The sequence below is a fragment of the Apodemus sylvaticus genome, chromosome 3 (assembly GCF_947179515.1).
Source record: "Apodemus sylvaticus chromosome 3, mApoSyl1.1, whole genome shotgun sequence".
NCBI lineage: Eukaryota > Metazoa > Chordata > Mammalia > Rodentia > Muridae > Apodemus > Apodemus sylvaticus.
The window spans coordinates 152708320-152735838 of NC_067474.1; the positions used below are offsets into that span (position 1 = coordinate 152708320).

General features: G+C 51.2%; 2 protein-coding genes across 3 annotated transcripts in view; both read left to right on the forward strand.

The window, feature by feature from the left end:
- Capzb (capping actin protein of muscle Z-line subunit beta) overlaps positions 1-27519 on the forward strand; it is a 98442-nt gene that overhangs the window by 32907 nt on the left and 38016 nt on the right. For both annotated transcript variants that reach the window (XM_052177874.1, XM_052177873.1), the window contains exon 2: positions 17085-17174. In XM_052177874.1, the coding sequence (XP_052033834.1) occupies positions 17085-17174 (90 nt within the window). The remainder of the gene's footprint in view (positions 1-17084; positions 17175-27519) is intronic.
- Positions 5508-5742, forward strand: LOC127681531 (40S ribosomal protein S27-like). Its single transcript, XM_052177875.1, has one exon. The coding sequence runs from the start codon at positions 5523-5525 to the stop codon at positions 5679-5681; it is 159 nt and encodes a 52-aa protein (XP_052033835.1). The 5' UTR covers positions 5508-5522; the 3' UTR covers positions 5682-5742.

The following is a 27519-nucleotide window of genomic DNA, read 5'->3' on the forward strand; positions in this document are numbered from 1 at the left end:
ATACCCATAATTCTAGTACTGGGAAGCTGAAGCAGGAGGATTACTTTCAAGGCTAGCCTGGGCTACCCAGAGGAACCCTGTTGAGGCAGGAAAGAAGGATAATTTACTCAGAATTACTTTTTATGGATAAAACTTCCTTTATATTTTGGGATTTTTTTTTTTGCAACAGCATCATCTGAGGTCTTCTGGAAACTTCCTGTTAAGTTGCCAAGTTGCGGTGTGTTTAATGTGATTATGTAATAATACACAATCAAGGCTGCCTTCTCTTCGGGCTGTGTGTTTTATGTCAGAGCCTCTGATAGCTCTGTATGGAGTCCTGAGTCACAGGGTTCGAGTCCACCCCTTAAATTGTTTTTCTTTCTCTTCCCAAGTTGAAACTTAGTTGCAAAACTACTCTGTAGCTATCTCGCTGGAATTTTATCTAGTCCATAAAATGGTTTGCATGCTCATTGCCTCCAGGTCCCAGGGCGGATCTGCTATGAGGGCTAAAGTCCTAGGAGGAGAGAGCAGGGCTGTGGAGCCGGAGCCGGGCACAGAGGCCAGGGCGCTGCTGCAGACCTGCAGTCTAGACAGCAGTTTGGCCCTCGGCGGTTTGTTTCCCTAATTTAGAAGTATCTAATAGTGCCTGGCTCTCCAAAGGCATCCAGTGCCGTGTCCAAAGGGTTTGGTTTTGGCTTCCTCTGTTTGTATTTGTTTGTTCCCAAGGCACCTGGAGAGCGGGTGAAATGGTCCCTGCAGTTTTATAGTCTTAGTGACTGCAGCCATGTGACGTGCTGCCTTGCCACCCGCTGTGGTAGTCGCTCAGTGAGTGAAGTGTAGTTTGTGTCTTGAGCCTGCTTCGCACCCTCACCCCTTTGACAGGTTGTTCTTCCCTGCCTACCGGTGAGACTCTTTTGCCCCAGCCTGGGCTGGCACAAAGCTGTGTCTCAGGTCAGGGCATTGCGGGCCCCTCTCCACACCCCCTGGCCTCACTTGGAAGGAAGCAGGGTCTCTGAGCAAACGGACTCCTGGTGTGCTCAGGGTACCACCGCCTTGCTGGGACCCCCGTTGTCATTCTGAACACTTGGTCTTAGGCTGGACTCAGATTCACCTTTTTGCTGTTGTAAAGAAAGGGTGGAGAGAGTCGCTAGGGTTGGATTTCAGGAGAGATGTTTGATTGTTCCCACGTCACCCTGCCAGCATCCATTTCTGATGGCCATTGATCACTTTTATTAACACGCCCCCTGAATGAGAGTTCTCAGGTACTTTCTAGGCAGCTCACTGAACTAATCAATGCGTGCATGTGTGTGCGTGCGCGTGCGCGTGTGTGTGTGTGTGTGTGTGTGTGTGTGTGTTTTCCCTTAGCTGTGGGAAGAGTTGTACTCTCTTGTCCCCCCTCCCACCCTCCGTGCCCTGGATGTACCCTGGCCTAATCTTCTGGGCTTCGTGTCTGGACTAAAATCAGGAGTGAAACTGGAAGAGCTGTAGCAGAAGTTGTGGGGGTTAAGACCTCATTCTTTTGCGAACAGTGGGCTGGGGAGATGGTGCAGGTGCCCTTGCCTCCAAGCCATGAGGACCTGTAGCACACATCTGTAATCTTCTGGTGAGATAGAAGGGATGGGAAGAGAGATGACAGTCCCCCGAAGCTTGCAGGCCAGCTAACCTGGGGTATGCGGTGGCAACAAAACCAGTACCTAAGGTTGCCCTCATGTATACATGCACACGCATACATACTTACTTCTAAGGGCCAGTTCTGTCAGGAACATTCTAAGTGGCACACAGTAAGCCCAGTAAGTGTCCCAAGTCTGTTGTGCACAGGACATAGGTGGAGCTGGGGCTGGGGGACAGCAGCTGACAAGTTTGACAGCTCAGCTTCAGTTCTTTTGGTTTTAGAGAATGCTGTGTGGCATAGAACCAGAATAGCCTGGACTTGGGTGTGGCAGACAGAAGAGAATTGTTAGTGGGAGGAAGCTCTACCAAGTGGCCAGTGCTTTGTGAGCAGGCTGCCTGTGAAAAGGAACGTTCCCTGGGAAACTGTTAGCAGGGACCGGAGTGCTTCGGGGGTTGTGGAGGGAGGGGACTCTGGAGTAACTAAACTTCCCCAAGAGTCTGCTATTCTTTAAGGAACAAAGATTCTAATTCAAAATTCCTGCTACTTGATACCGGCTTTCCCGCACTCCATTCCAAGCGTGTCTGGCTGTGTTTTACAGGACTGGAGGGGGGGGGTCCTAAGATGCTTTGGAAACCATGATGCCCATTGGTGGGGCTGGGACAGCCCAGCACTTCACCTCTTTCCCTCGGGTTGTGGTGTTCATCTCAGGTGAACAGACAGTTAAGGCCAGCCGCTTCTGTGCCAGCCGATGCTGTTGAGGGCTGGCCCTCTATGCTCCATACCACGTGGTCTTGGAGGGACCGCACACGAGAATAAATCTGGCTGAAGAGCAAAGCTGTTTTCCATCATTGATTAGAAACGGATTCCTACACCGCCCCTTGCTCTGGAATTAGTCCTCCTGAGAAGGAGCAAAGTCCTGTTCCTCAGCCAAAGGCCGCAAGGGAAACAGGAAGAAAGGGAGCAAGCCTTGCTGATGACCGTGAGGCCTCCGGGGGCAGCCCTTGCTGGGGACTCAGGCCTGACACCTGTGTCCTTACTGTCTTGGAACCAGTCCTAAGTTCCAGCGCTGAGGTGCAGACACAGCCTCTGACATGGTCTGCAGGCCCTGTGCAGAGTCTCACTCTGTGGGAAACAGCACACAGATAGGCAGTCCACGCCCCTGCCACTTAGAAGCAAGAGACGCCAGTGCCGGAAGACCAGTGGGTCATCTTGGGAAATGTCTTCTTTTCCTTCAGTACATTCTGGCTGTCTTTGATTCACTTCCTAATAGAATTTTCTCATTACAATCTGCCTTCCCAAAGCTGCAGGGAGCATCACATTCCTGAGGGGCGCAGGGGCACCCCCACTTCCTGCTTGAGCAGCACCTACCTCAAGCATGGATCTGGGCTTGTGTACAGAGTGCAGTGGGGTCACTAGCGATGGTCCCAGCACCTGCATGGCCTCTGTGTCATGTGGGGGTCTGCACTCCCCACTTCTCCAGCCTCTCCCGAAGCAGTTATTCCAGCTGGGAGAGCCGTGACAAGGGTGTCCGAAAGCATTCTTCCCACAGTTCTTCAAGTGAGGAACGTGACCTCAGAGCCATGTGCCTGGCTCGCTCGGCCCCTCTCCTGCCGTGGGCGGTGGGAGGTAAGAACAATGCTCGAGGGATGGACACATTCTCTGTGGGCTCTGCACAAAGCCGAGCACTTGCTGGCCATGCAAACACTGTTGTTGTCTGGGGAGTCAGGGGTTAGCTGGGGGAAACGCCTTCTACCTATCCGTGGGCAGAAAGCTGAGCAGGGCCCCCCCCACCCCACCCCCTCGCTTCCCCGGACTTGGCCCTGTTCTATCTGGCACAGAATTTATGAGCTAAGTATCAAACAAACTTGGCAAAGTGGAGCAAAGATGTTTTCTCTTTGTGTCGTGGGTGAGTTTTGAAGCTGGCTTTGCTGAGGCCCCTGGGTAGCAGTTTATCTGGTTTCTCCGTGCTGGTGGGAGGATCCCAGATAGATGCCTTTCTAACACTGCAGTACTAGGACATCTTGCTGTGACAGTAACCCTGCTGCCCTTGTGACTTGTCCCCTGGTGTAGGGTCCCCTTCTTCACACCGACCCTCACTCTGCAGAGGGTGGGTGCCCAGGCAGCTCAGGCATTCACGGGGCTGAGAGGCAGAGGCAGTTGAGGCACACTGTGTATTCTCTTTCTTGGAAATTACTCCTGTGCTGCTTGGGAAAGTGTGTCTCCCAGTGTTCGGTGGGGGTTGTATGTAGCTCAGAGCTCGATGGAGTTGTGGGTGTAGCTCCGGCCTCTGAGGGGTTCTTTGTGTTCCAGTTCTCTGTAGGGTTGCATGTAGCCCTGACAGCCATGTTTATCTGAATGTACAGTGTAGAGGTGATAGGCCTCTCAGCCTTTCCTTCAGCCTCTTCTCTCCTGCTCTCAGAGGCAACATTTTACAGAAAGCTATGTGATTGTCAAGTTTTGAGGGGTCAATACTGGGGGTCTAACTCAGGGCCTTGTGACTGCTGGCCTGTGACAGGTGAGCTATATCCCCAACTAAGGGTGTTTACCACTAGTGAAAGCTGTCGGATGAGGGCATATATCTCTGGATGAGAGTTTATTTGCCTTGGGATGGAAAGTGCCATTCTGAGAAACCGAGTGTTGGGGTCTGTAGAGATTGGTTCTCCTGGCCTTCCTGTGGTTCCATTCTTACAGGTACCTGTATAGATGTATAGTCCAAGTCAGGAAGCTGGCCCATCCCCTTTGATCTGCCCTCAGAACCATCCAGGTTCACGGATCTCCGGGTCTCCCTGGGCACAGTCTTGGACGTGCTGTGATGGAGAATCCAGCATGGTTTCCTAGAGGTGGCTAGAGGCCTTCAGTTTGAAATGTGAGACCTTTTAATCTTTTCTTTGCCTTTCTGTTTCCTGTTGACTCACATGTAAAGGTCATTGAACACTGAATGTCCCAGGTATGTATTAGTCACACCATTTCCTCTTAAAAGCACAAAGCAGGGACATTCCTACCCTTAGTTTCTAGGGAGGACTTTAGCTTGGAGCTTAGAGGCCTGCCCCAGGCCATGCACACAGATTTGATGGGGTCTAAATCTAAATGCAGACCTCTCTCTGAAGGTAGACCTTTCTCATTCATCATCCATCGTCCAAGGTACTGACCACTTCCTCTGTAGCTCAGTGGTACCAACCCAGATGTTGAATAACTAGAAATGTCACTAAGAGAAGTCAGGGTCTTAGGACAGGGAGCATGGGCTTGTGGGGCACTCAAGGCAGTGACCTTGGCTGTGTGTTACAGTCCCAGCAAGGAGGTCAAGGCAGGCAGATCCTATTTAGAGTCAGTCTTAGGCCAGTGAGGGCTTTATCTAAATAATAAAATAAGAAAGGTTGTCTCCTGGTTCGCACACGTACATTTGTGTATATGCACAAGTACACATATGTGCACACACACATACAAAGCTATAGCTATAGTTTTACTGATGTCTCCTAGGCTGTGAGGTGGAGCCTGCTACTTCTGTCATAGTGGGAGCTGTCCTGACGTCATCAGGGCTGCTCAAGGCGATAGCCTGATGGTACTCAGCAGTAATGCCCAGGGTTGTCCCGTCCACCTCTTTCTGCCCATTCATGGGTGTTGACTCCTTCCCCTGACAGTTTCCCTGACAGAAACCCTGCCCTCAGCATTCATTAGAGGATGGGGGAGGGACTCCAAGCCTCTGCAGCTGGGTCTTGCTGCCAAGGTATGTGCCAACTCAGAGGAGCTGCAGGTGGGGGAAGGGGGGCACCAGTCCTCTTAGAGAGAGTGCTTTGGTTTAATGAAGAGCCAAAGGGATTAGCTTTGTAACTGGCTTTCCAAGCCCTTGTTGGAGGCTCTTGACTTGTCTACCTTCAGGTAATGTTAACTGATAAGCAGAGGGCAGGCGTGGCAGAGCCCCAATTCCTACTTTATGGATGTGAAATGCCTAGGATACTATAAAATCACCACGGTCTTTAGCCATGCACAAACGGTAGTCTTGCGTGTTGGCTGCTCCACTGTCCTCTGTCAGCCTACAGGTGGAAAAGCAAGGCTGACAGAAGGATGCTCCTTCAGGAGGAAGCAGCACTGAAAGCCCCTGATTCAAGATGAGTGGGAACCTTCCCAATAAACGCATTTTGGATATTAAGAAAGAAAGAAAGAAAGAAAGAAAGAAAGAAAGAAAGAAAGAAAGAAAGAAAGAAAGAAAGAAAGAAAGAAAGAAGAAAGAAAGGAAAGAAACCTTGGAGCCTGGCCCCGGGACTGGATCAGCTGTAAGAGAGAGGGTCTTTGTGATCCCTGCTTTTCCTTGGGCACAGTTTTAGATGGTATGGGCTTCTCCACAGGTGCTTCTTAGCCTTCCAGTAGTAACCTTGCACTGGAGATAGCACAGTTAGTTGTATTTAACAGATGAAAGAATTAAGGATTAGGAAGGTGACTGACTTGTCCAGACCCCACCGCTAGGATATGGCAGGTGTAAGCTTGACACCTTTACTGTCTTTCGTCTGACAGATTTGCCAGGCTACCTTATCTTGAACAGTGAAGCCAGAGTCTTTTTTTGGGAGGGGGGGGTCATCTCTTTGCCCTCTAGGTCATGATATAAACCAGAAGAGAGGAGTACCAGGTCTTAGTTTAAATTTGCAAGCATGTCACGTTTTGGTAAAGTATTGCGTCATAGGTACCCATCAGCAGAATAGCTTTGTTGATACAGTGGAGGGATGTGGGGATTCTGTTGTCTGCTGTTCTGAACCTGTGATTGACAGTTGAGAGTAGCACCTACCTTTGAGTGGGGACAAGCAGACAGCAATGCTCAGAAGTTGGGTACAGATGTCCTTCACACATGGGCCTGGGGAGTAGGAGAAATCAAGTGCAGAGGTGCATCTGCCTGGGACAACAGTGTCCCACAGCCCAGCAGGCAGCTGCAGTTAACTGTATACTCAAAGTAGCTGGTAGGAGGATTCTGAATGACCCTGCACAAAGAAATGCATGGCAGGTTGCATAGAGGCCTCGATCTGATTGGTACCTGTCTTGCACATATGTGCAAGTGTGGGTGTGAGTTAAAAGTTTAAAAATGTTTTAAAATAGCTACAAGTCCTTGTTGTTGTTGTTGTTGTTGTTGTTGTTGTTGTTGTTGTTGCTGTGCTGGGACTTGAACCCAGGGCTTCATGTGGGTTGGGAAAGCAGCTTTACTTCTGAGCTGTCTTCCAGCCCACCCAGGGCTTAATGATGCATAAGTATTGTGTTCCTTTCAAGCCTTCCTTTAGATCTAAATCAAGAAATAGCTCTGTTCTACTTGTAGGTAAAATGCTTGGGTCGATGGAGACTTTCCCCATCATTCTTCATATATTGCTGCTTTGGGACTATCTGCGCTATTGGCTGATGGAAGTGGATCTGTCATATCCCCCCCACCACCACCTTTGAAAGCTGTGCAAGTACTTTATTGGGGTAAATAGCATGTGGAATGTAGTGGTTCTTGTCAGTTGGCTGCTGCTATTACAAAAGGAGTTGACTTCTCTCGGCCAGTGCATGTGCAGACCTTTTTCCAAACACTTTTCTTCCAGGTTTGGAATGCAGGGACACTCTGGGTGAATTGTCTGGCCTGTGAGCCGAGTCTTCTTGTCTCCCATTCCATCGAAGTGGATGTGAACAGCACACATGCCGTCTGTTGGAGACATCTTGGGACTGCCCCTAATTGTGTGTGTAGCTGCCAGTTGACAGAGTGGAGGGATTAGTCGCTGGTTACATGAAACCAGCCAGGATGGTGCAGAGGCAGCAGCTGGAGACATCTGCGAACCATTAATGAACAGACCACAGGTGATGGCGCCCTGTGGACTCTTCTAAAGGGGCCAGGAAGCCATCAACCAGAGACACTGTCTCCAAAAAGCTTTAGTGTTTTTAAGAAATCACCTGTCAGTGGTGTGTGAGACCCTGGTTGTAATCCCAGGAGACAGATTGGTGGTAGAACTGGGCCCCCCACCCCCAACCCCGTCCTGGGAGAAGACCCTCGCTGTTGCTGATTGATTGTCTGAGCCTGCAGGCTGCTACAGGAAGTGGATGTTAGACTGGATACTGTTGTTCAGTGGCCTCTGCTAACATGTGGGTGTGGAGGGCAGTCTCTGTCTCAGTGTCACAGTGCTCTGGCTCCAGGCCAAGAGGCCTGAGCTGTCTGACTGCCTTTGCTCACCTGTGAAACTGGCACCCCCTTCCTTCTCTTTGCCTTTGGAATTGGTTTGCACATTGAGTTTTTTGTTTTAATTTTAAGACAAAGTTTCTCCGTGTCCTGGAACTCACTCTGTAGACCAGGCTGGCCTTGAACTCCTGGAGTATCTCTGCCTCCCAAGCCCTTGGATTAAAGGCATGCACCACCATGCCTTGGGGAAAACAGCAAGTAGTCCACCCTCAGACTCTTGAGTTGCCTGAGGCATGTCCGTCTGCTGCCCTCTCTTGCCTTCTCTGATCGATCTCCTTCCATTGAGCCCAGGCCTTTGAATACTGTGGCTCAGTCAGTCCTCCCGACACAGAACCTCTGAGGTACTTTGGGGAGGAAGCCAGTCCAGCTTCACCCTCCAGTTTGTGCAGTGGTTAAGCTATAGCTGGTGACGGTGCTTGGATTTGGGTCCTGGTTCACCTGCTGTAGGGTTGTCTATGTACTGAGCTAGAAAGTTTCTGAGACCCGGCCAGTGTAACAGCTCTATGTTTCCAAGCCTGGACAGGCGAGCGAGTATCTCCTGCGAGAGCTTCTGTTCCAGGTTAGCCAGCTTGCCCAAGAACGTCCTGGCAATGTGGCAGAGCCACATACTTCCTGTTGTCATCTGACCTGCGTGTTTCTCCTCGGCCATCCCTGCTGCCTTAGTGAGTCCAAGGCATGGACAGCAGGCAGCGTCACCTGTAGGAACATGGGAGGGGTGAGGTATTGAGCACACAGAGCAGATATGTGATGGGATGGGCAGCCCCCATCAGTGTTGAAGAGGAGGGTACAAGAAGGACCTCTGCCTTAGACAGAGGTAGAAGAGCCCAGAGGTGCCAACACAGCCGTGCCTCCTGGAGACCTGTTCCTGTCAGAGAACTCTGCCTTTCCGCCAGCCTTGCAGAGTGAATTCCAGGCTCCATGGAGAAACGACCCTGATTCCTACGGGTGGGAGCTGATACTGTAAGCAGAAGCGCTGCTGAGGGTCACTCTGCTTCCATGGACTGTGTCAGGGAAAGTCCGTCGATGGTGGCTGTAGACCTAGACAGGAGCTGCGTGCAGGTTGCTTAGTTTCCTCAGGGAGAAACACATGGAAATTCCCACTGCTGGCTCAGATGTCTAGGTGTCTTGGGACTCTTCTAAGCCTGTCACATTGGTACAGTTTTGATAACCTCGGGTGGGCTTGGAGACACCAGGAAATAAGGAGATGATAGTCAGCTGTTCTCAGGGCAACCGCTGTGGGACAGATGGATGAGAAGGCATCAGGGAACAGGCTGCCAGGTGCTCCCTGGAGGACCTCTTGACAGCACCTGTGGAGTTGGTCCGCCCTTGTCCTTCTGCCCCTCCTCTCACTGCAGCGTTAGGGAACGTCAATCAATGGCTCACAAGGCAGGGGGTTTGTGGGGCAGATGTTGGCTTTCAAGTCTGTCCTCCTTAGTTGATACGAAGTGACTTGGCACCTGAAGTGATACCCCTGCTTCCTAGAGACCCTTGGCAGCCCACATGGAAAGCCTGTGTCAAGTTAGACAGAAACCAGGGAAGAATGGGCCCTGGAGTGCCCAGCACGTGTCCTGTCCTGGCAGAGAAGCCATGTCCTTATGGCCCGCTGAGAGTTCCGCAGTGTGAGAAGGACGCACTGTCAGAAGGGGATTGCTTCTGCACCATGCTGCTTGCTTTAAAGGGCTCATATTTCTGCTGAGGTAAAGCAGTGGATTATTTCTTGCACATGAGCTGGCAGGACATTCAGGGACCCGAGCTCCTTTCTTCCTGAGAGATTACCATCTTCTAGGGATGTCTGCATGATCCAAGACAGTGCTAAAAGGTTCCTGATGTGTCACGTGATGTTCACTTTAGCCTGTTTTAAGAGATGTCACTGACCCATCCATGGCAGCGTGCCGTAGACCCCAAAGTTTCAGGGACGTACCTTCTGCTCAAGTAGATGTTGTTTTGTCCCCTCAGTAGATTTTCCATGGAAACAAATGCCACCCTGAGAGTACACTGTGTCTGGGCCACTGTCACCAGTGTGCCTCCCAGGGGCAGTTATTCATTAGAAAAATCACTTTTCATTTTATTAAACCAAAATGTGTGTCTTTGAGGAGTCACCTGATGTAGAGGCTGGGTTTGCCCTCCTTTCTCTCCCAAAGAGCCCCCGGCACAAACTGTTCTGTGTTCCAAGGCAGAAAACAGATTGTGCTAAACAATTGCTTGCTGGGTCACAAGACCATCCTGGAGGCCAGTCCTGGTCAAGTGAGACACCACAAGTCTGTGGTAAGTCAGCCCAGCCTCCAGGCGCCAGCAGCTTACCCCTGTGCAGTCTGTGAAATGAGTATTCACTAAACCTCTCTGGAATGTAAACCAGCTCTGCAGGCTCTGTTTACATACAGATGCCACCAGAGTCCAGATCAGCTGACCAGTCAGGAGGACCAGGCTCACTTCTGCCTCAAGTACTAGTAGTGTGAGCTCCTGGTTCTCCCTGGGCCATGTTTCAAAGGATGCCCAGAGTGCATGCACTCTTAGCTTTTCAACCCCACCTTTGTTCTGCCTATTAACTGTTGACTCTGCAGCCTTCTGAGCATGCGTGAGATGACTGTTCTGCCTAAGGCTCATCTAGTGAGACTGCCCCCCAGTGGTCATTGTGAGAAACTTTGTGTGCTAGTGCCATCTGACAAGGTTACCTGAGAGTCCCTAGTGTCTCCAAAGTTCCTCCAGAGTAGTTTCTGTGGTCATCAGCTCAGGGACACCCTGGCCAGGCCATTCTTGTATTGGTGTAGTCACAGTGGGAGCCGTACATAGTGCTGGGGCTTAGGGGCCTGTCAGTCTTATAAAGTCAGAGCTTCTTTTCCTGTGGAAAGAAGCTGCCAGTCTCATCTGTCCTCAGAAGTCACTCAAGGTCAGACTTGCTGTAGGATTGCCAAAGTAGTCATGAGACGCATCCCACTTCTGAGAAGAAAGGGCTGTCCATGTATGTGGACATGGGAGTCCAGTAGCAGGGAGGCTGACCAGGCATGCTGGAGAGGGTAGAGTGCCTAGTTATGGCTGACTTTGGGAAATCAGTCTCCTGTGATAGAGGTGGTGACATTCCTCCGGACTCTTCAGGAGCTCCTACACCTATACAGAGCAGTGGATTTTAAAGAATCCAGAGAAGATATCACAAAAATACAAGCCTTCCCCCCTGACAAGAGACAAGAGCCACACTGACACTGACGGGGTGAGAAGCTTGGGGCTGAGTACAGGTCACTCATTACAAGGCCCAGTCCCCTCCTCCTCCAGACCGAGGCTCCTCCCCCTCTGCTGTGCTGACCCCAGGGCAGCAGGCAAGCTCTCACCATCACCATCAGCCCCTCTCTCCCCCAGGGGCTGCCTAGGATACAGAATCACACTCCCCCTCTCCATGTCCCTGGGAGTCTTGACTGGCTTTCAGTCCAGCTCTCATCGCGGAGGGAGTGTGTATGCGAGGACTGCTGGGCTTATCCCAGGCTGGGGTGTGCCGGGCTCTCGCGTGCCCGGCGAGCCGTGTGCCCGGCGAGCCGTGTGCCCGGCTCTCGTGTGCCCTGCACCGGAACCGACGATGCTAACTTTGCTGATGATTTCCCTGGGAACTTTGTCTCTGTGTATTTAGCAGGGCAGGTGTGGCTGTGTGCAAAAGACTGGATGACCCGCAGGCGCCTGTACTCTCCAGTTATTTTAGCCCGTGGTATTTGATTTGACTCTTAGTTCCCGCTTATATGAACATTATTTTACTTGTTGCCAGGTGATTTAGGCAGTTTTGTGACTTTTTTAAAGTCATGGGAAAGGTAGCAGAAGCCAGCCCGTCCTGCCTTGGCTGGTGGACTTCAGAAGCTGGCACCGGATCCTTTCCTACTCTCCACTCTTGTCCCAGGGTGGTTTTTTCCTAATTGATTTTGATTTTTTTTCCCCTGCACTGTAAGCTCTGTAAAGACCAGGGACTTTGTATTCACTATTGAGCATCAAAAACAGAGCTGGTTACCTAGGCAACAAAAATAACTTTTGAGTGACTAATTGGATGGGCAGAGAGCTGTGGAAGGTGTGGTGGATGGCCTTTCTTTGGCTACTCATTTTTCATCCCATCCCATGACCACCAGTGCAGTGGGAAGGAAAGTCCAGAAAACTGGCTTCCTGAAGGAGGGCACTTGCAAGAAGCCATTTTAGTCAAGGGCTTGCAGTTTACAAAATAAGAAGTAACTGTGAGGGAGGGCGGCCTAAGAAGATGGGTGTAGGAACAAAGGTCAACCACTGCACCAGCTGTGTCCCCGTCATGTGCCATAGCACAGTGCCTGGCCCTTGGCTCAGTTCTGTGATAATCAGCTGGGCGGTGGTGGCGCACCCCTGTAATCCCAGCACTCTGGGAGGCAGAGAGCACTCTGGGAGGTAGATTTCTGAGTTTGAGGCCAGCCTGGTCTACAGAGTGAGTTCCAGGACAGCCAGGGCTACATAGGGAAACCCTGTCTCAAAAAACCAAAAATAACAAAACAAAAACAGAAACAACCAGTTCTGTGATAATTGGGAACAAATCTCATGCCTCAGGCCAAATTCAGGCCTGGCCCAAGGTTGTCCATGCCAGTTATTGATTAGCGAATCCAGAAGGGTGGTTTTATAGATAGGCAGGGCAGAGGGACCCAGCCATGCATCTGCTCTTAGGAGGAGGAAAGAGGCGTCTAGTTAGGAGGCATCTCAGAGGGCATACAGGCCACAGCCAGGCACAGATTGAAGTCACACAGACATCTAGTCACAGGAAAGACTTCCTCCTCTGCTGCACCCTGTCTTCACTTGCTCCTGTGGTATTTCTTCCTAGTACTTCATTTAGGGGGCTGGAGAGCTGGCTCAGCAGTTAAGAGTGCTTGTTGATCTTCAGAGGACCTCGGTTCGAGTCCCAGAACCTACAAGGTGACTCACAACTATCTGTAACTCAAGATCTATGGGATCTGATGGGATCTTCTGACATCCATTGGTACCAGGCATATGCATAGACATACATAAAGGCAATCCATCCATACACATAAAATAAATATTAATATGTATGTGTGTGTGTCTATCTATCTATCTATCTATCTATCTATCTATCTATCTATCTATCTGCTGACTGTAAGTAACAGATTAGCACAGTTTGAAGCTTCACAGTGTGTCTTGCAAGACCCAGACAACATTGTCTTGTTTGCTGGTGTCTGTGTAACTCTTCCACAGGAAGGAATTCTGTATTCACTCTTCTTAGGCTGCTCTACTAGTTTGAGGTACACATACATCCATGTATAGCGGACAAGTTCCCCCATTACTTGTTTCTGCACCTCATGAAACTGTGGGTGTCTCCTGGGTTGTCCACAGGGGACCCTTCCCCACCACCCTGCTTTCTCGGTGTTCTTGATGCTGCTCCCCTCAGACCCCCAGGATTGGTGTGGCTCGTAGCGAGTGGCTCCAGTCCATTCCGCTCTAATTTTAACTTTTTACGGGCTGTCAGTAGGCTTTCCCATGTTGCTTCACTTACGGGAAGCATTTAGTCATTTCCTTACCTAATGAGAGTTAAACATCCTTAGCCCCAGAAATCCGTTGTGAAACATTTCCAGTTAGGGTGGATTGGGGCAGCACAGAACCCAGTGAGCTGGAGTGAGATCAGCGGGGTAGGGACTGGCCTGCCAGGGCGTGCAGCCTGGCAGTCTGCAAGCAAGGCCTTCTGTAGAGGCACCTTGGGGTTGAGGAGGGCACGCTGGGGTTTGGGGGTCTGAAGAGGCTGCCCCAAGATCAGAATGGTGCTCTTGCATTCTGGCCTTCACCTTCTCCACAAGTCCAGATGCATTGGGGTTATAGTTGTAAATGAGGGTGGCTTACATATGTAGACGTTTTCTTTAGCAGTCTGAGGAAGGTTGCTAATGTCTATTTTCTAAAACCCACAAGTTTTAGGGCCTGAGTGGTCTTGTGTAAACGCGTGCCTAGTGTTTCTGAAGAGGGCCCTTGCTCTGACCAGAGTACTAGGAGCTTGCTCCCTTGTTCTCCCACAAAAGTCAAAACAAAAACTGACTCAGTTAGCAGGCAGTTGTGTGGGAGTTGTCCTGTGTGTTGGATGCTGAGTGGGATTCCTGACCCCTAGTTCTAAGTCCTGACAGCATCCCTCCTGTCATGACAGGCAGCAGTGTTCTCATGCGTCCTGACAGCAGGTCAGGTGGAAATGGCTAGTCCCACAGCAATCATCTCTGGATGAGAAGCACTAGATCCAGTGGAATCATGGAGAGTTTCCAGTCTTCGTTTAAAATGACTGTATTTAAATGCATGCTTGTATGTGTGCACGTTCAGAGACCTGAGCGTTAGATGCCCTTGCACTGGAGTTGTGGCCATTTGTGAGCCTCCTCACAAGGGTACTGAGAACTGAGCCCAGGTCCTTTGCAAGAGTAGCATGTGCTCCTAACCACTGAGCCATCTCTCTAGCACCTGCCCAAACCGATATTTGGGGGCAGGGTCTCATGTGTCTCCAGATGGTCTTGTGTTCACTACATAGGTGACATTGATGGTGAGCTTGTGAGTGTCTTGTCTGCCTCCCAAGTGCTAACATTGCAGGCAGTACTGCTGTGCTTGGTTTATTCTGGGTACTGAGCACAGGCCCTGCACACACTAAGCAACCGGTCTGCCGCCTAAGCACACCTCCTACTCCAGGGGCTTCACTGTGGGCGGGCAGAGATAAGATCAGACACCTTGTGGTGGTCTGTAGCCACAGTAAGATAGGAGGGGGTATTATAAAACTCTGTGTGTGTGTGTGTGTGTGTGTGTGTGTGTGTGTGTGTGTGTGTGTGGTATGTGCATGTATACACATACAGTTGTATACTTGTGCTCTAGAGGTCAGGATTGTAAAGGGTCCCTGGAGCTGGAGTTAGATGATTGTGACCCGGGGCTGGAGAGATGGCTCAGCAGTTAAGAGCACTGACTGCTCTTCCGGAGGTCCTGAGTTCAATTCCCAGCAACCACATGGTGGCTCACAACCATCCATAATGAGATTTGATGCCCTCTTCTGGGGTGTCTGAAGACAACTACAGTGTACTTACATATAATAAAATAAATAAATCTTTTAAAAAAAAAGATGATTGTGACCCACCTAGTGTGAGCTGGGAATCAAACTGGTCTCTGGAAGAGCAACACAGTCTCTTAACCTCAGGGCCGCCTCTCCAGCCCCTTAGGTCAGTGTTTTACATATGTGAGGCCTGAACAATATTTACATAAGATGCTCCAGGTCCTAAGCGCATGTTGCTACTGTGTGCTGACCCCCATGCATGTTATGACCCAAGTCACCATACCCAGCTTCCTTTCCCCATCTTGTGCACAGTGGAAGCTGGTGGAGGTGAAGAAAGTGGCCCAAGGCACTGAGAGCGGAACTGCCTTTCTGTAGTCCATGAGCTCTCTCTGCTGTACCCTGGATGTGTCACACTACCTTCCCATGCTAATGAGCCAAATCCATGCTACTATGGCCTTGGCTGCAGTATCTTGCCATAAAAGTGTATGGTACAAGCAAGAAGTGCGTGGAGATTGAATGCCTCGTTAAACAGAAGCAGCAGCAGGAGCTTGGGATACTTTGTTTTCTTTAGAGTTTGTTCTCTGAGAATAAATGATCAAATGATCTTGAGCAAAGGACAGACTTTTTTTTCCTTTAGCAGTCTGCCATGTATGTATATGTGAAAATAACATTGGCTCCAGATAGCCCTGTGCCAGTCTGTGGTGGACACAAGTAGGCCTCTGCCTCATGCCTGCTGCGGTTAGTAGAGTCGAGATGGTTGTGGCGCATTACAGCCAAATGTGGCGTCCTGAGGATTCCTGTGTATATTCTGTGAAACTCTCTGGCTTACTCATGTAGGGCTTTCAAAAGTCCTGAGTTGGACCACAGTAGGTATCAGATATAAATCAAAGCCTCTTGGTACTGGGGAGTCCCATGGCTGCCTGTCCTCAGAAGACCCCACCCTGACCCGGTCCTCTCTCTCCTCCCAAGCACACTTTCCTCACAAAGTCCCAGGTCTGACTTTCTGTGCTGAACCCGCTGTGCACCAAGTTCCCTTTGCTCTTCACGGTTTTGCCCCACTCAGCCTCGTCCTCTCCCTCACCCCGCCCTTGACTGTTTCTGTATCTCTGGCGCTTGGTATACTGGGGCCTCCATGAATGTCAGTCAGTGGGGTTACACCGTGTGTAACTCCGGAAAGGTGCTCAGGGGACGAGAGCAGAGTTGGTCCCCAGTACCCTGCGGGCAGCAGATGGCACAGTTCACTGTGCTGTATTTTACTGCTAGAGTGAGCCTTTCTTAAAGTTCATTCATTTATTTTGTGTTTGTGCACGTGTGCATATGCCAAAGTGTACTTGTGAAAGTCAGAGGATGACTCGTGAGCAGTCAGCCCTAACTCAGGTGGCCATGGTTGGTAGCGGGTGCTTTTCCTCCCAGCCAACCCGCCACAAGCTCTTGACTTTCTATCTATCTGTGCGTCTATCTATCTATCTATCTATCTATCTATCTATCTATCTATCTATCTATCTATCTACCTACCTACCTACCTACCTATCTACCTACCTACCTATCTACCTACCTACCTACCTATCTACCTACCTACCTATCTACCTATCTATTTATCTATCTACCTATTTAGGGTTTTTGAGACGGGGTTTCTCTGTATAGCCCTGGCTGTCCTGGAGCTCACTCTGTAGACCAGGCTGGCCTCAAACTCAGAAATCCGCCTGCCTCTGCCTCCCAAGTGCTGGGATTACAGGTGTGCGCCACCACGCACAACTAGCTCTTGACTTTCCGTGCCTCAGGTTTTAGACCAGTTTGCAGAGAGGCCCAGGAAGCTCTGAGGCACCGAATGATGCCCTCGTAATTCCATCGGGCACCTCGGTCCCAGTTCTTTGCTTCCTTCTTTCTGGTGCAGTTATCAGGGTCCCTGGCCTGGCAGTGTCACCTGATGGTGTTCATCTTCAGCTTAGAGCAGAGGTCACCATAACTTTCTCCAAGAATCTGCTTACTGTAGAACCAGCCCGGGAGTTGGCACCTGGAGATGTCAGAGATGTCAGCTCTGCTGACTAGGAGCTCTTGGTGGGCTGCCTGCCGTCTTGCTTTCTCTTCCTTCAGGATCTCACACAGACAGGGAGCAGGCTGTCTGCACAGCATCCATCCAGGCTGCAGACCCATCTAGGCCTAGCAGAGGGCCTCCCGCAGGGCTCCTATGGTCTCTGTATCCTGAGCAAGCAGCATCAGAAGGGCTGGAAGCCTCTGCAGGAGCTCTTCCTATCATCGGTGTAAAGACTTAAGCACTTTTCTTTGTTCCTCCACAGAGCGATCAGCAGCTGGACTGCGCCTTGGACCTGATGAGGCGCCTGCCTCCACAGCAGATTGAGAAAAACCTCAGTGATCTGATCGACCTGGTGCGTACCCACCTCATATGCTCTCACTCAAGCCAGTAAGGCCATCTGGGCTCTGTGTGAAATTCAAAACACAGGAACGGTTCTCTTCTCTCCCAGGCCACACCCCACCTCTGGGCTCTGAGATTCTTCCTACAGAGAAGATGAGTTTCATGTGTTGGTCTTACTCTGAGTCCATCTGTACTGATAAAGCCCACAATGCGCATTGATTATAAAGCTTATTATTATGACCCCCTTCCCCAGCTTACCTTGCTTTAGTTTCTAGAATCTTGCATTTGGGTCACACCGCTGCAGGCATCTACAAAGGTAGCTCACCCAGGCCCCCACCTGGGCCCCCATGCGGGCGAGCTTTCTCAGCCAGCCCCTCAGCAGCACTGTCCTTTCCAGTCTGAAAGGTTTAACAACAAAACGTTTTATTACATCTGTTTTTTTAAGCATTAAGCTCTTTTTTAAACTTTTTTTAAAAATTTAAACAAAATAATGGGCTTTAAAATTATGTGGATGAGCTGGCACTGAGATACTGTGTGAAAATATTAAAATACTCAACATTGTAAAGCCACAGGAATAACTGAAATCCGCCCCAGGAGGCCTTCCAGCTTACCTAAGTGATTTAATGGGGCCCTGGAACCAAGTCTGCTTTTTCCATCGTGTCCTGCGTCTTCCCAGATGAGAAGCCATGTGGCACCCCTGAGAGCTGGGGTTTCAGCCCTTCCTTCTCTGCTCTGCTCATTTACTTTGATTCTGTTGTTGGGGCTGAGAACATTCTCACCAGGAAAACAATTGGATAGGAGGAGCTGACCCTCAATCCCAGATAAAACTCTCCCAGCAGCCTGCAAGTCCCCAGTGCAACCATCTCGGTTTATAGGTCCGAAGCTCCAGCTGTGAGCAGGTGTGTGAGACAAACACAGGCCGATGGGGGTGGGGGTGCAAACAGGACTGGGGGAGACCCTCAAAACTAGGGGAACCCTCAAGACTGGGGGGGCTCTCAGGACTGGGGGTGGGAGTTCAGGAGTTAAGCAGCTCTGTGAGCAGCCTGGCTGCCTCATGCTGGACTTGAAGAGAAAGTGGGTATAAAGGAGATACTCTCAGGCTGCTCGTGAGCACACACAGACACATGCATACACGGACACATACCTATACATACATGCATGCACACAAGCATGCTGTGTCAGGATGGCAGCGCCATCTAGGAAGTCAGAGAAACTTGAAGTTGTAGTGATTGTTCCATCCGCCACTCTCTACATGTTGTGTGCTCTGCCAAGTGCACTCTGGGAAGTGTTGGCTTTTTCTTGGTCACAGCCTGATCCTGTGTAGATGAGGGAGGCCATTGTTGGAGGCGTGACCAAGGCCGCTCTGCTCAGCCGGGAGAGTTGCCTTTTAAACTCTGTATGAAAATGTGCTTAGCTGGCGGTCAGCTCCGTTATTACTGCAGTTTTGAAATAACCCTGACGAGGAAGCACAAAGGGGCGGGCACACATTCTTCTGATGGCTCGTGGTGTTTAGCGGGCTGTTTTGTTCTTGTGGCGACCAAAGCATCATGCTCCAGCTGCAGATTCCCCTTGGGGCCCCCCATCCCTCATCTCTGAGATGTTTGTAGCTTTGCTGCAGATAGATGCTAGTTCCCCTCAGGTCCAGGGAGGAATAGCAGCATGACAGGAAAGGAAGGAGAGACTGAGAGCCGCCCTCCACCACATGCCGGGTCAGGGTTCTGCCTCCGGCCGCCTGTGCCCCAAACTACATCTGCCCTGGCGCCTGAGCTCACTTCCTCTAGTCACCCTGTCTTCTACAAACACCGGGCCAGAAAGGGGCCGAGGGACAGGGAGACCAGGCTTGGGGGTAGGGCTAGCGGTTGACTGTGCCCAACAGTTAAAGACCTCCAGAGGGTTGCATGTGTGAAAGGCTTGACCCTCTGCTGATGGCACTGTTGAAGGCAGTGGAACTTGTAGGAGGTGGAGCCAAGTAGCAGGAAGTTAGCCTTCTGGGCAAGCCTGTGAAGGAGGTGTGGGGACCCTGGGCCTTTTTCCTTTGGTTGTGTGTGCATGAGGTGAGCAGCCGCACCCCACACTGCATGTTCTGATGTTTGGCCGCACCGCAGACCCAAATGACCCAGAGTCCCAACCGTGGACAGAGAGAGAGAGAGCTCCAAAACCACAAGCCAGAGGAGACATGTCCTAGCTCTAAGTTGTGGCAGGAATTTGGTCACAGGAATGGAAACCTTGCATGCTTCATACTTCTGCAGGCCTATAGCTAAGCGCAGAGTTTCCGTCTGAGTTTTTATAATAACCTTTTGAAGGTCCACATGTCTAACCCACCGTTTTGAGAAACTGAAGCTGCAGGGGAGGTGTGTGGCCAGATGGCATCAGGAATGCCGGTCTCTCCTGGTCTATACTCAGGGCCTGGGTCACCTTTGAGTGGAGACACCCAGCAAGAGACAGCATGGCATGTCTTCATGATGTGCCAGGTTTTCCCTTGTGTAGAAAGCATGGCGAATAGCTTGATTCCCTCCTAATGTGAGATGTTAGGGGGCTGGAGAGATAGCTCATCAGTTAAGAGCACCAGCTGTTTTTCCAGGGGACCTGGGTTCAAATCTCAGCAACCACATGGCAGCTTTTAACTGTCTATAACTCTAAGATCTAACACCCTCACACAGACATACATGCAGTCAAAATGCCAATGAACATTAAAAAAGTGAGATGTTAGGACACAGGAATGCTCTACAAAATTTTTCTTTTTTATTGCTTGGTTTGTTTTTTGTTTTTTTTTTTATAAAAGGTCTGGCTATATATCCTATTGTTGGATTTGACCTTCTACCTCAGCTCTCCTAGTACTGGGATCAGAGGCTTAAGCTACCATACCTAGGTATAGTTTTAACTTGTTGCACTTTAAAGATATTCTGTGGGACATGAAAGACTTCCCTTCGTAGCGCCAGGCGTTTGAGGGTTAACTTCCATAGCTTCCTGGTGTGGCTTGAAAGACGCAGCTTCATGTGGAGCCAGCCTTGGCATCGCCTGGACCGCAGACCCCTCTCAGAGAGTGGGTTGGGATTTGGGGTGCTTACTAATTTTTAATTGAAGCATGATGGATGTCAGGATGGAAATGGGGCGTGACGTCTCAACAGATTAGGGTCCAGCCGAGCATGGCTCGTTAAAAGCATACCAACGTGCAGTGGCCACGCGTGAGAGACGGCCTGGTTCAGCGTCCCTGTGTGCACAGTGCATGTGTGCAGAGGGAGCTGCCTCTTCTGGATCCACCAATGGCTGTAAGAATTGCTTTAAACGTGTGTTCCCTCGCTGAGGTTTTTCTCCTGTCATGCTTAGACATGGCAGTTTTTTCTTTTTAAACTAAACTTGCGGAGTCAGTCCTCTCATTCTGTACACGTTGTTGTTCTGTGTCCTGTTGTGTTCTGTGTCACGTGTGGTTTTAGTTTCTTCCCAAAGCTGTAATTTCAGAAAACTCGCACTACCTATGGCTATGTTTCCGTTGTCTGGGGTCAGGGGTGTCTTTAGTGGGGCTCACCCAGGGATCCCAGCTTTCCTGTGTGCTCATCTGCTCAAGCCAGCAAGGAAAGGAGCTGTTCTTGGGGTGTTGGGGTTTGCCCTGCTCCCCCTCATTTACATATCAGAACCAGGCTGCTGCAGAGCCGTTTGTCTTGTCTGTGTCTTCCCGAGTCTCATCAGAGTGTGGCCTGTGTTTGGCAGCCAGGCCCAAGGCCCGTGGCCCTGCCAGGACAGCACTCTGTCCCCCCCACCCCCCAGCATCATGGCCTCTGCTGCCTTGGGATTCCAGAGCGTGCTGACTGGTGGGAGTGACTGTCCTTTGCAGATGGTCAAAACATCATTTTTATTACATACTAATTCCATTGTGCTAGAGGGAAACTGACCAAAATTGGTTGCTAAGCTGTTTCAAAAATACCACACACCCATGTGGACCAGGGATCATGTGACAGGAAGGTGCTCCTTTGACCTTCTAGGGCCTCTCCCTGCACACTGGCTGCTAGAGTTGGAGCCTCTCTGCTGGGGGATATTTTGAGCCCTGAGCTGAGGAAGGAGTTTGTTTCTACAGATTGGCACCCACCAGGCCGTCCGTCCGTCCATTGCCTTTTTAAGACTATGCCAAATATAGCTGTGGATCTGTTTGACCGGGGCGGGGAGCGGAGGACTCAGCTTGCAGACATCAATCACTGGAGGGGTGGGGGGGCGTTTTTGTTTTTGTTTTTTTCCTTTTGTAATTCCTACTTTTCCTTCTTATAATAACTCAGAGGCTTTGTTCGTAGGTGTACCCAAACTTACAAAAAGGGAAGGCCTCGTCTGTAAATCCAGGGCTAATAAGTGTATGCTCAGTCTGCCCACTGGTGACAGGAGAGCTGGGGACACAGGGGACGTGCCAATGGAAGACACCGGCTCCTTCACTGGCCTCCCAACATACACACACTCGGTTTCCATGGCCCAAAGGTATAATCATACCTGGCCATTTTGGCCTTCTGACCTGTCCCGTCATGCCCCTGGAGACCTCATGCCACTTGGGCAGTTTGTGGGAGTTGTCCCAAATGCAGTCACTGCTGGGTATGGCATACAAATCCCCCTACTCCACCCCTCGTGGCCCTTTCTAGTTCTGGAGGGAAGCATTCTGGCTGTTGTTAAGGAGGGAGAGATATCCTGGAATGAACTTGGCTGGGTAATGAGCAGGCTCGGAAGGCATTGGAAGGCCTCCCCACCCACTTCCCAGGCTTGGCTGGGTGGCTGCACACTTAGAAAAGCAAGGCATGGTGGCCATGGCCCCAGGTGTAGGGGTCCATGACAGAAAGATCAGTGAGCCCAGGTGTGGTGAGAGGGCCTGCGAGTTTCAGGCCAGCCTGGTCTATGAGGCTACACAGAAAACCCTTGTCTCAAACAATCCCACCCCCACCAAAGAGAAGAGAAAAGATGGAAAGCAGGTGAGCAGGTGAGGAAGACCTGACTTTGGACAGTGTGCGCCGGCGTGCGCGCGCGCGCACACACACACACACACACACACACACACACACACATGACTTAATTTTACCTCTTGTGAGTTCTGCCCAGGCAGTGGAGCCGAGAGCCCACAGTGGTACATTTTCTTAGAGTCTTAAACAGCTCTAGAAGAGGACCAGTAGACTTGAGTGTGCCCAGTGGGCCAGAGCAGCCCCTGGCCGGGTATTCTGTTCACTGGCACCTTATGTCAGAAACTCAGTGCACAGTTGTGACTCTTGAGAGGTCCAGGATACGGATGGGAATTGACTTTGTTCTCACATGTAGAATCTGACGCCATTCTTGGGGAAACAGAGGTAATGTTAGTAGGAGCTAGGAGATGATAAATTCATTTTATGGGCCCTTGTCACAGGTAATCTTCACTGTGACCTTGCCTCGTCTGAAGTGACTTTGTGAGGTACAGATGAGAAACTGAAGCATGGGGTGGTGAGGGCCTGCCTCCTGGAGTCCAGTCCTGTCATGCAGTGGGTGTGTCACAGCTCTGGTGACTCCCACTGTCCCCTTCCTTAAAACAACCCACCGCACAGTAGACCATTTCTGACAGCCAGCAGGCCTGTGAACGGAAGGAAAGGCGATGTGTGTGAAGACGTGACTGGAAATGCCTGGTTCGCATCAGGAAGCTCTGCTGGCGGCTCTAGGCGGCTGCCATCTCTGCCAGCTTAGTGGTCTCGTTCTCTCAGACTTGGTTCTAAGGTCCAGAAGCAGAGGAACCTGGCTATGGGTGCCCCTGTTGAGGTCTCTACTTCCAGCACGCCCTTTCTTAGCAGAAGGAACACTCAGTTCTCTCAGTTCTGAACCACACAGCCTCCAACATTGAGTCCCAGGGTTACTATAGCAGTGTGTGGCTGCCTAGGACTGCCTGGGTCTGGGTGCCTCTAGCTTTGAGGTCTTAGACACACATACTTTGCCTCTCTGAGTTTCCTCCAATATAAGATGGGGCCCATAAAACCTGTCTCATGGGGTAAGAGGAAGATTCAGGAACACACTTCCAAAGTGCCAACAGGGGAGGCAGGGAGGTGCCTAATAAATCGGAGTTGATGCTATGTTGGCCTCACTGACCCGGAGCCTCAGTCCTGCCCACCCAGAGGCTGTGCTCACGCCCAGAGCCACCCTCCGGGCTGTGGGCTGTGTTTTCACAGGTGCGCCCAGCCCCAGCCTCGGCTGCCACAGCAGGGCAGCTCTTGATGACAGGGATTCCGCTTATTTAAGCTGGAGCTGAGGGAAGGTTAGGCCTCCACTGGTCCTTGGGTGGTCATGGGAACAGTCTACCCTCACTTGCCCTGATCTGAAGAGACGAAGCTTCCAAGTGGGAAGAAGGCCTCCAGTCCAAATCGAGTTGAGGATCTGAGGGGCAAACCTGAGTCTGTGTCCATTGGCTTCTCCAGAGTTCAGAAGTCTAGCTGATTCCTCATCCGCCTACTGTACTTCCTGGATGCAGAGTGAGCACCTTTGTCCCTGAGTGCCCTGGATCTACAAACTGCCCAAGGCGGGGCAGCAGATGGGGTAGGCCACACAGATTAAATGGTGATTACAGAGTCGTGGTGAACAAGGACGCACCGAGCGATCCCCAGCCACCGCCTGCAGGAGCCAGATCTTAGAGATCCATTCTACCCTCCCACGCTTAGGAGTTTCTCCTTCCAGACCGTCAGAGAAATGACAGTTTCTAGCTTTCTCCCCTTCTTGTCCGAGTCTTCTTTTCTTGAAGGCTGTTGGAGCGCCTCACCTGCTAACACCTACTCAGGTCACTGACACAGAAAACACTCTGTGGTGCCAGCGGCCAGGCATCACTCCAGAGCCCCAAGCAGAGAGCTAGTTGGTTTCCACACTTTAAGCAAATGTGTCCAGTTGGTGCCCCTCCCTTGCGAGGCCGCCTGGGTTACCATACCTGCAGCTCAGCTCCTGCAGAATCCTTAGCCAGGGGTTTCTCGGGTGCTGATGTGTTTCGGTGTCTAAAAGGTGAAGCAAGGGGTGTTTGGGCACATTAAAGTGGGTTGCCCTCCTCGCGTGGTCTCAGTTTCCTCCCAGGTGAGAAGGGACCTTGCCCTTGGTTGCAGCAGCTGCCTGGGTGGGTCCAGGACTCTCCATTCTCATGCACTAACCCCTCCTCAGGTCCCGGAGTCTACTTTCCACTGGAGAACTGTAGCAGCGCTCTACAGGGCTCCGAGGGTTGTCTTCCAAAGGTGGGGGACACAGGTGCTTGGTCCCAGACTCTCTCAGCTGACTGCTAACTCTGACTTGGGATCAGCCCCAGCCTGAGTGGCTCCAAAGCCCATTGTCTGCTACATGGTCATGCCCACAGCTGCTCCCAGGAGTAGCTTTTCCTCATTATTGCGGGTCACCAGCAGATGACTGGCTTCGAATACAGATGTCACCACCAGAGAAATGCTAGTAGGCCGCTGCTCAGTGTCTGTCCAGTGTGGCCTTTACCTCTCCATGCCGCAAGGGTACCTGTCCTCCATATTTTTTTTTTTTTGATTTGGTTTTTTTGAGACAGGGTTTCTCTGTATAGCTCTGGCTCTCCTGGAACTCACTCTGTAGACCAGGCTGGCATAGAACTCAGAAATCCGCCTACCTCTGGCTCCCAGAGTGCTGGGATTACAGGCGTGCGCCACCACCGCCCGACTCTGTCCTCCATTATTAGAGAAATGCCGATGGGGAGAGAGGCAGCCGTGGTACCCACACAGGACCCTGAAGTCAGGTGTCAACACCAAGTGGCAACACCAGCTGGGGCTAGAGTGGGCTCCAGACACCCCAAGGCTTTGCCCTGCTTTTGGCAAGGTGTTTTGGGAGTTTGGGCCCACCCTCCTCTTGGGTCAGTGGCCCTCATCTGGCTAGACACTTGGCTCTGTAATTGGTGGTTTGCGCCTGCCCCTTTGCTGCCTGTTGAGCTAGCAGTTAAGACTCATTATCGACCCTGTCAGTCATAATGTGCACAGATCCTGCCTGGGAGAGGCCTCCTGAAAGGCTGGGCTGTTGAGCCCTAGGCCTCTGTGAAATTGGTCTCTGCAAATGATTCTGGATGCTTGGTGTACCACAGGAAAGGTGCGAGCAGCTCTGGCCACACTGCAGACTGCCAGGTCCTGGCGGGCCTATTACCTTTTATGTAATTGAAACCTTTGCCTAAGAGCAAAATTGAAGTTACAGATGGTGGACAAGTATCAGATGGCGGCCCAGAGTGGGGACCTGACAGCAGGCCACTCTAAGGACAGATGCTGAGCCAAACAGGAGACTGGGCTGTCCTTAATCTCTGTCACCCTTCTTTCTGGAAAGTATGGGGATACTTAATTACTGTTGACTAGAAGCTCGAAAAGCATTCCCAGTTGAGAACACAGCCCTCAGGAGATTTATGCCAGGCTAGAAATGAGTATCCTTCACATAAGTCAGTTTCCCCCCACCCATCGCCAGTGTGAGGAGGGAGGTGTGGCAGATGTGTTCTAAACTGAGGTCCTCCTGCCTTCCCATAGCAGTGACTCTCTGGCCTTCCTTCCATTTGCATACAACGACGAAGGATTATTGAAAATTAATTGTACGCTGTAACTTCAAGTCCCTAGTTCCCAAGTACGCTCCCACTGGCTCCTGAGACCCCAAAGAGAGAATTGTGTTCATTCTTCCAACTCCTGAGTGTGTAAAATAAATCCTGGCTGTGTGTCAACCATAGGTGGACATAGCACCCCACCCCACCCCCCAGATTTGGGAGGCAAGAGCTGTACACACTTTACAAGATGTGTGATCAGAGATGAAAGGGGATTTGGAAGTCTCCTGGAACTGAGTTGTGTGACTGGGGACATCACCGTGCAGCCAGTGAGTTGGTCTGAGTTAGCTGGGTTTTAGCCCCTCCCTCTGAACCCCCAAATATCCAGGTGAGCCCAAGGCAATTGTCTCAAGCCCAGGATCCGTTTCCTCAGCTGTGCAGGAAAGAGTTTGAAATGTCCCTGTTCTCAAGGGACTCTGCCAAGTTCCCATGGGTAAAGGGCTTCATGAATTGCCAGTTAGAGGTGGTTCTGACTGATGTGATGAGCGAGGAGGTGACAGTTCTTGTTTTCATGGGATTCTGTGGCATGAGAATGGAGGGAAACTGGGGCCTGGGGATCAGCAAGCCAGCGGCCTTTCCCCTCCTTGTTGAGCCTGCTTAGGAAGGAGGACTGTGGGCCCTGGGCAGAAGTGGCCAGTGCTTTGCTCACTGGCTGGCCATGGGTAAGTTCTCCTCATCTATACTCTCTAATGACGTCTCTTGCTCCAGCCCAGGGTGGGCCCCTTGCTGACAAGGGTCACCTCTAGTACTTCCTTGAGGCTGCAGGGCATGTGACAGAAAGAACCCCTGGGATGAGTCCAGGAGAGAGACCAGCATGATGGAGGCTCTCTAGACAACGCACGGTGGAGACTGCTGGGGGTCACGGAGACTCGCTTCTCATGCTCAGCTGTTACCAGAGAACACTACCTGGCCATCCTGTTGGGTGTGAGTACAGTCACACCTCCCTAGACACTCCTCGTCAGTCTCCTTGTTTGTAGGCCCCTCTCTCCACAGCCAGAGCATACTCTTGGAGATTTACCTTTGACCCTGGGCCTGTAAGGCTCCAGGTTCTTGTCTGGATTACAGTCAGAGAACACAGCTGGGCCTGTCTTGCCCACCCCCTCCTTCCCACGACTCATCCGTCTGGACGCTCTGACATGGTGTCCTTTTGCTGGGTTACATTCTCGTGCTGGCTCTAGTCTCCTGTCTGTCTCCGTTGAGCTGTTGAGCCATTCTTCAGCCCCAGCCACAGTGCTGCCTGTTGGGTTGTTTACTGCACGTGCTGAGATCAGAGGCTACATGCAGCTGAGGGGACATGCGAGGGAATGGTTTGGAGTCTCAGGGTCCAGTGTCCTTCATCCATTTGTACAAGGAAATGTTAACAGGTCCGATCTTGTGATCATCTCCTGTGGGTAAGCACAGCTGTTCTGATAGTGAGAAGACCTCAGCTAGAGAGCAGAGTTCTAGAACAGGCGTCCGGAGCCCAGCACACTGGGTGCCTCCGAGTGACAGGCTTCATCCACGTTGACAAGTAAGGGCAAGAGAAGCTTCCTGGAGCAGGTGAGACATCGAAGATGGGTGGCAGTGGAAGGGGCAAGCTGGCAGAGTCTGCGTGGTGCATGTCTGCCGGAGACCTGGGGGTTGAGCCCGGTGTTGGGTCTGCGCTCACAGGTCCCGTGCCAGTCAGCAGCAGGTAGCAGGCACAAGCTCATTCTTCAGAGTGATGATCCACAGTTAGTGACAGCAGGGGAGCAGGGCCTTGAGAGCCTACTGCTGTGGGGCCTGCTGGTCTGGGAAGGTCACGGTAGGTCAAGAGCAGCAACCTTGCATG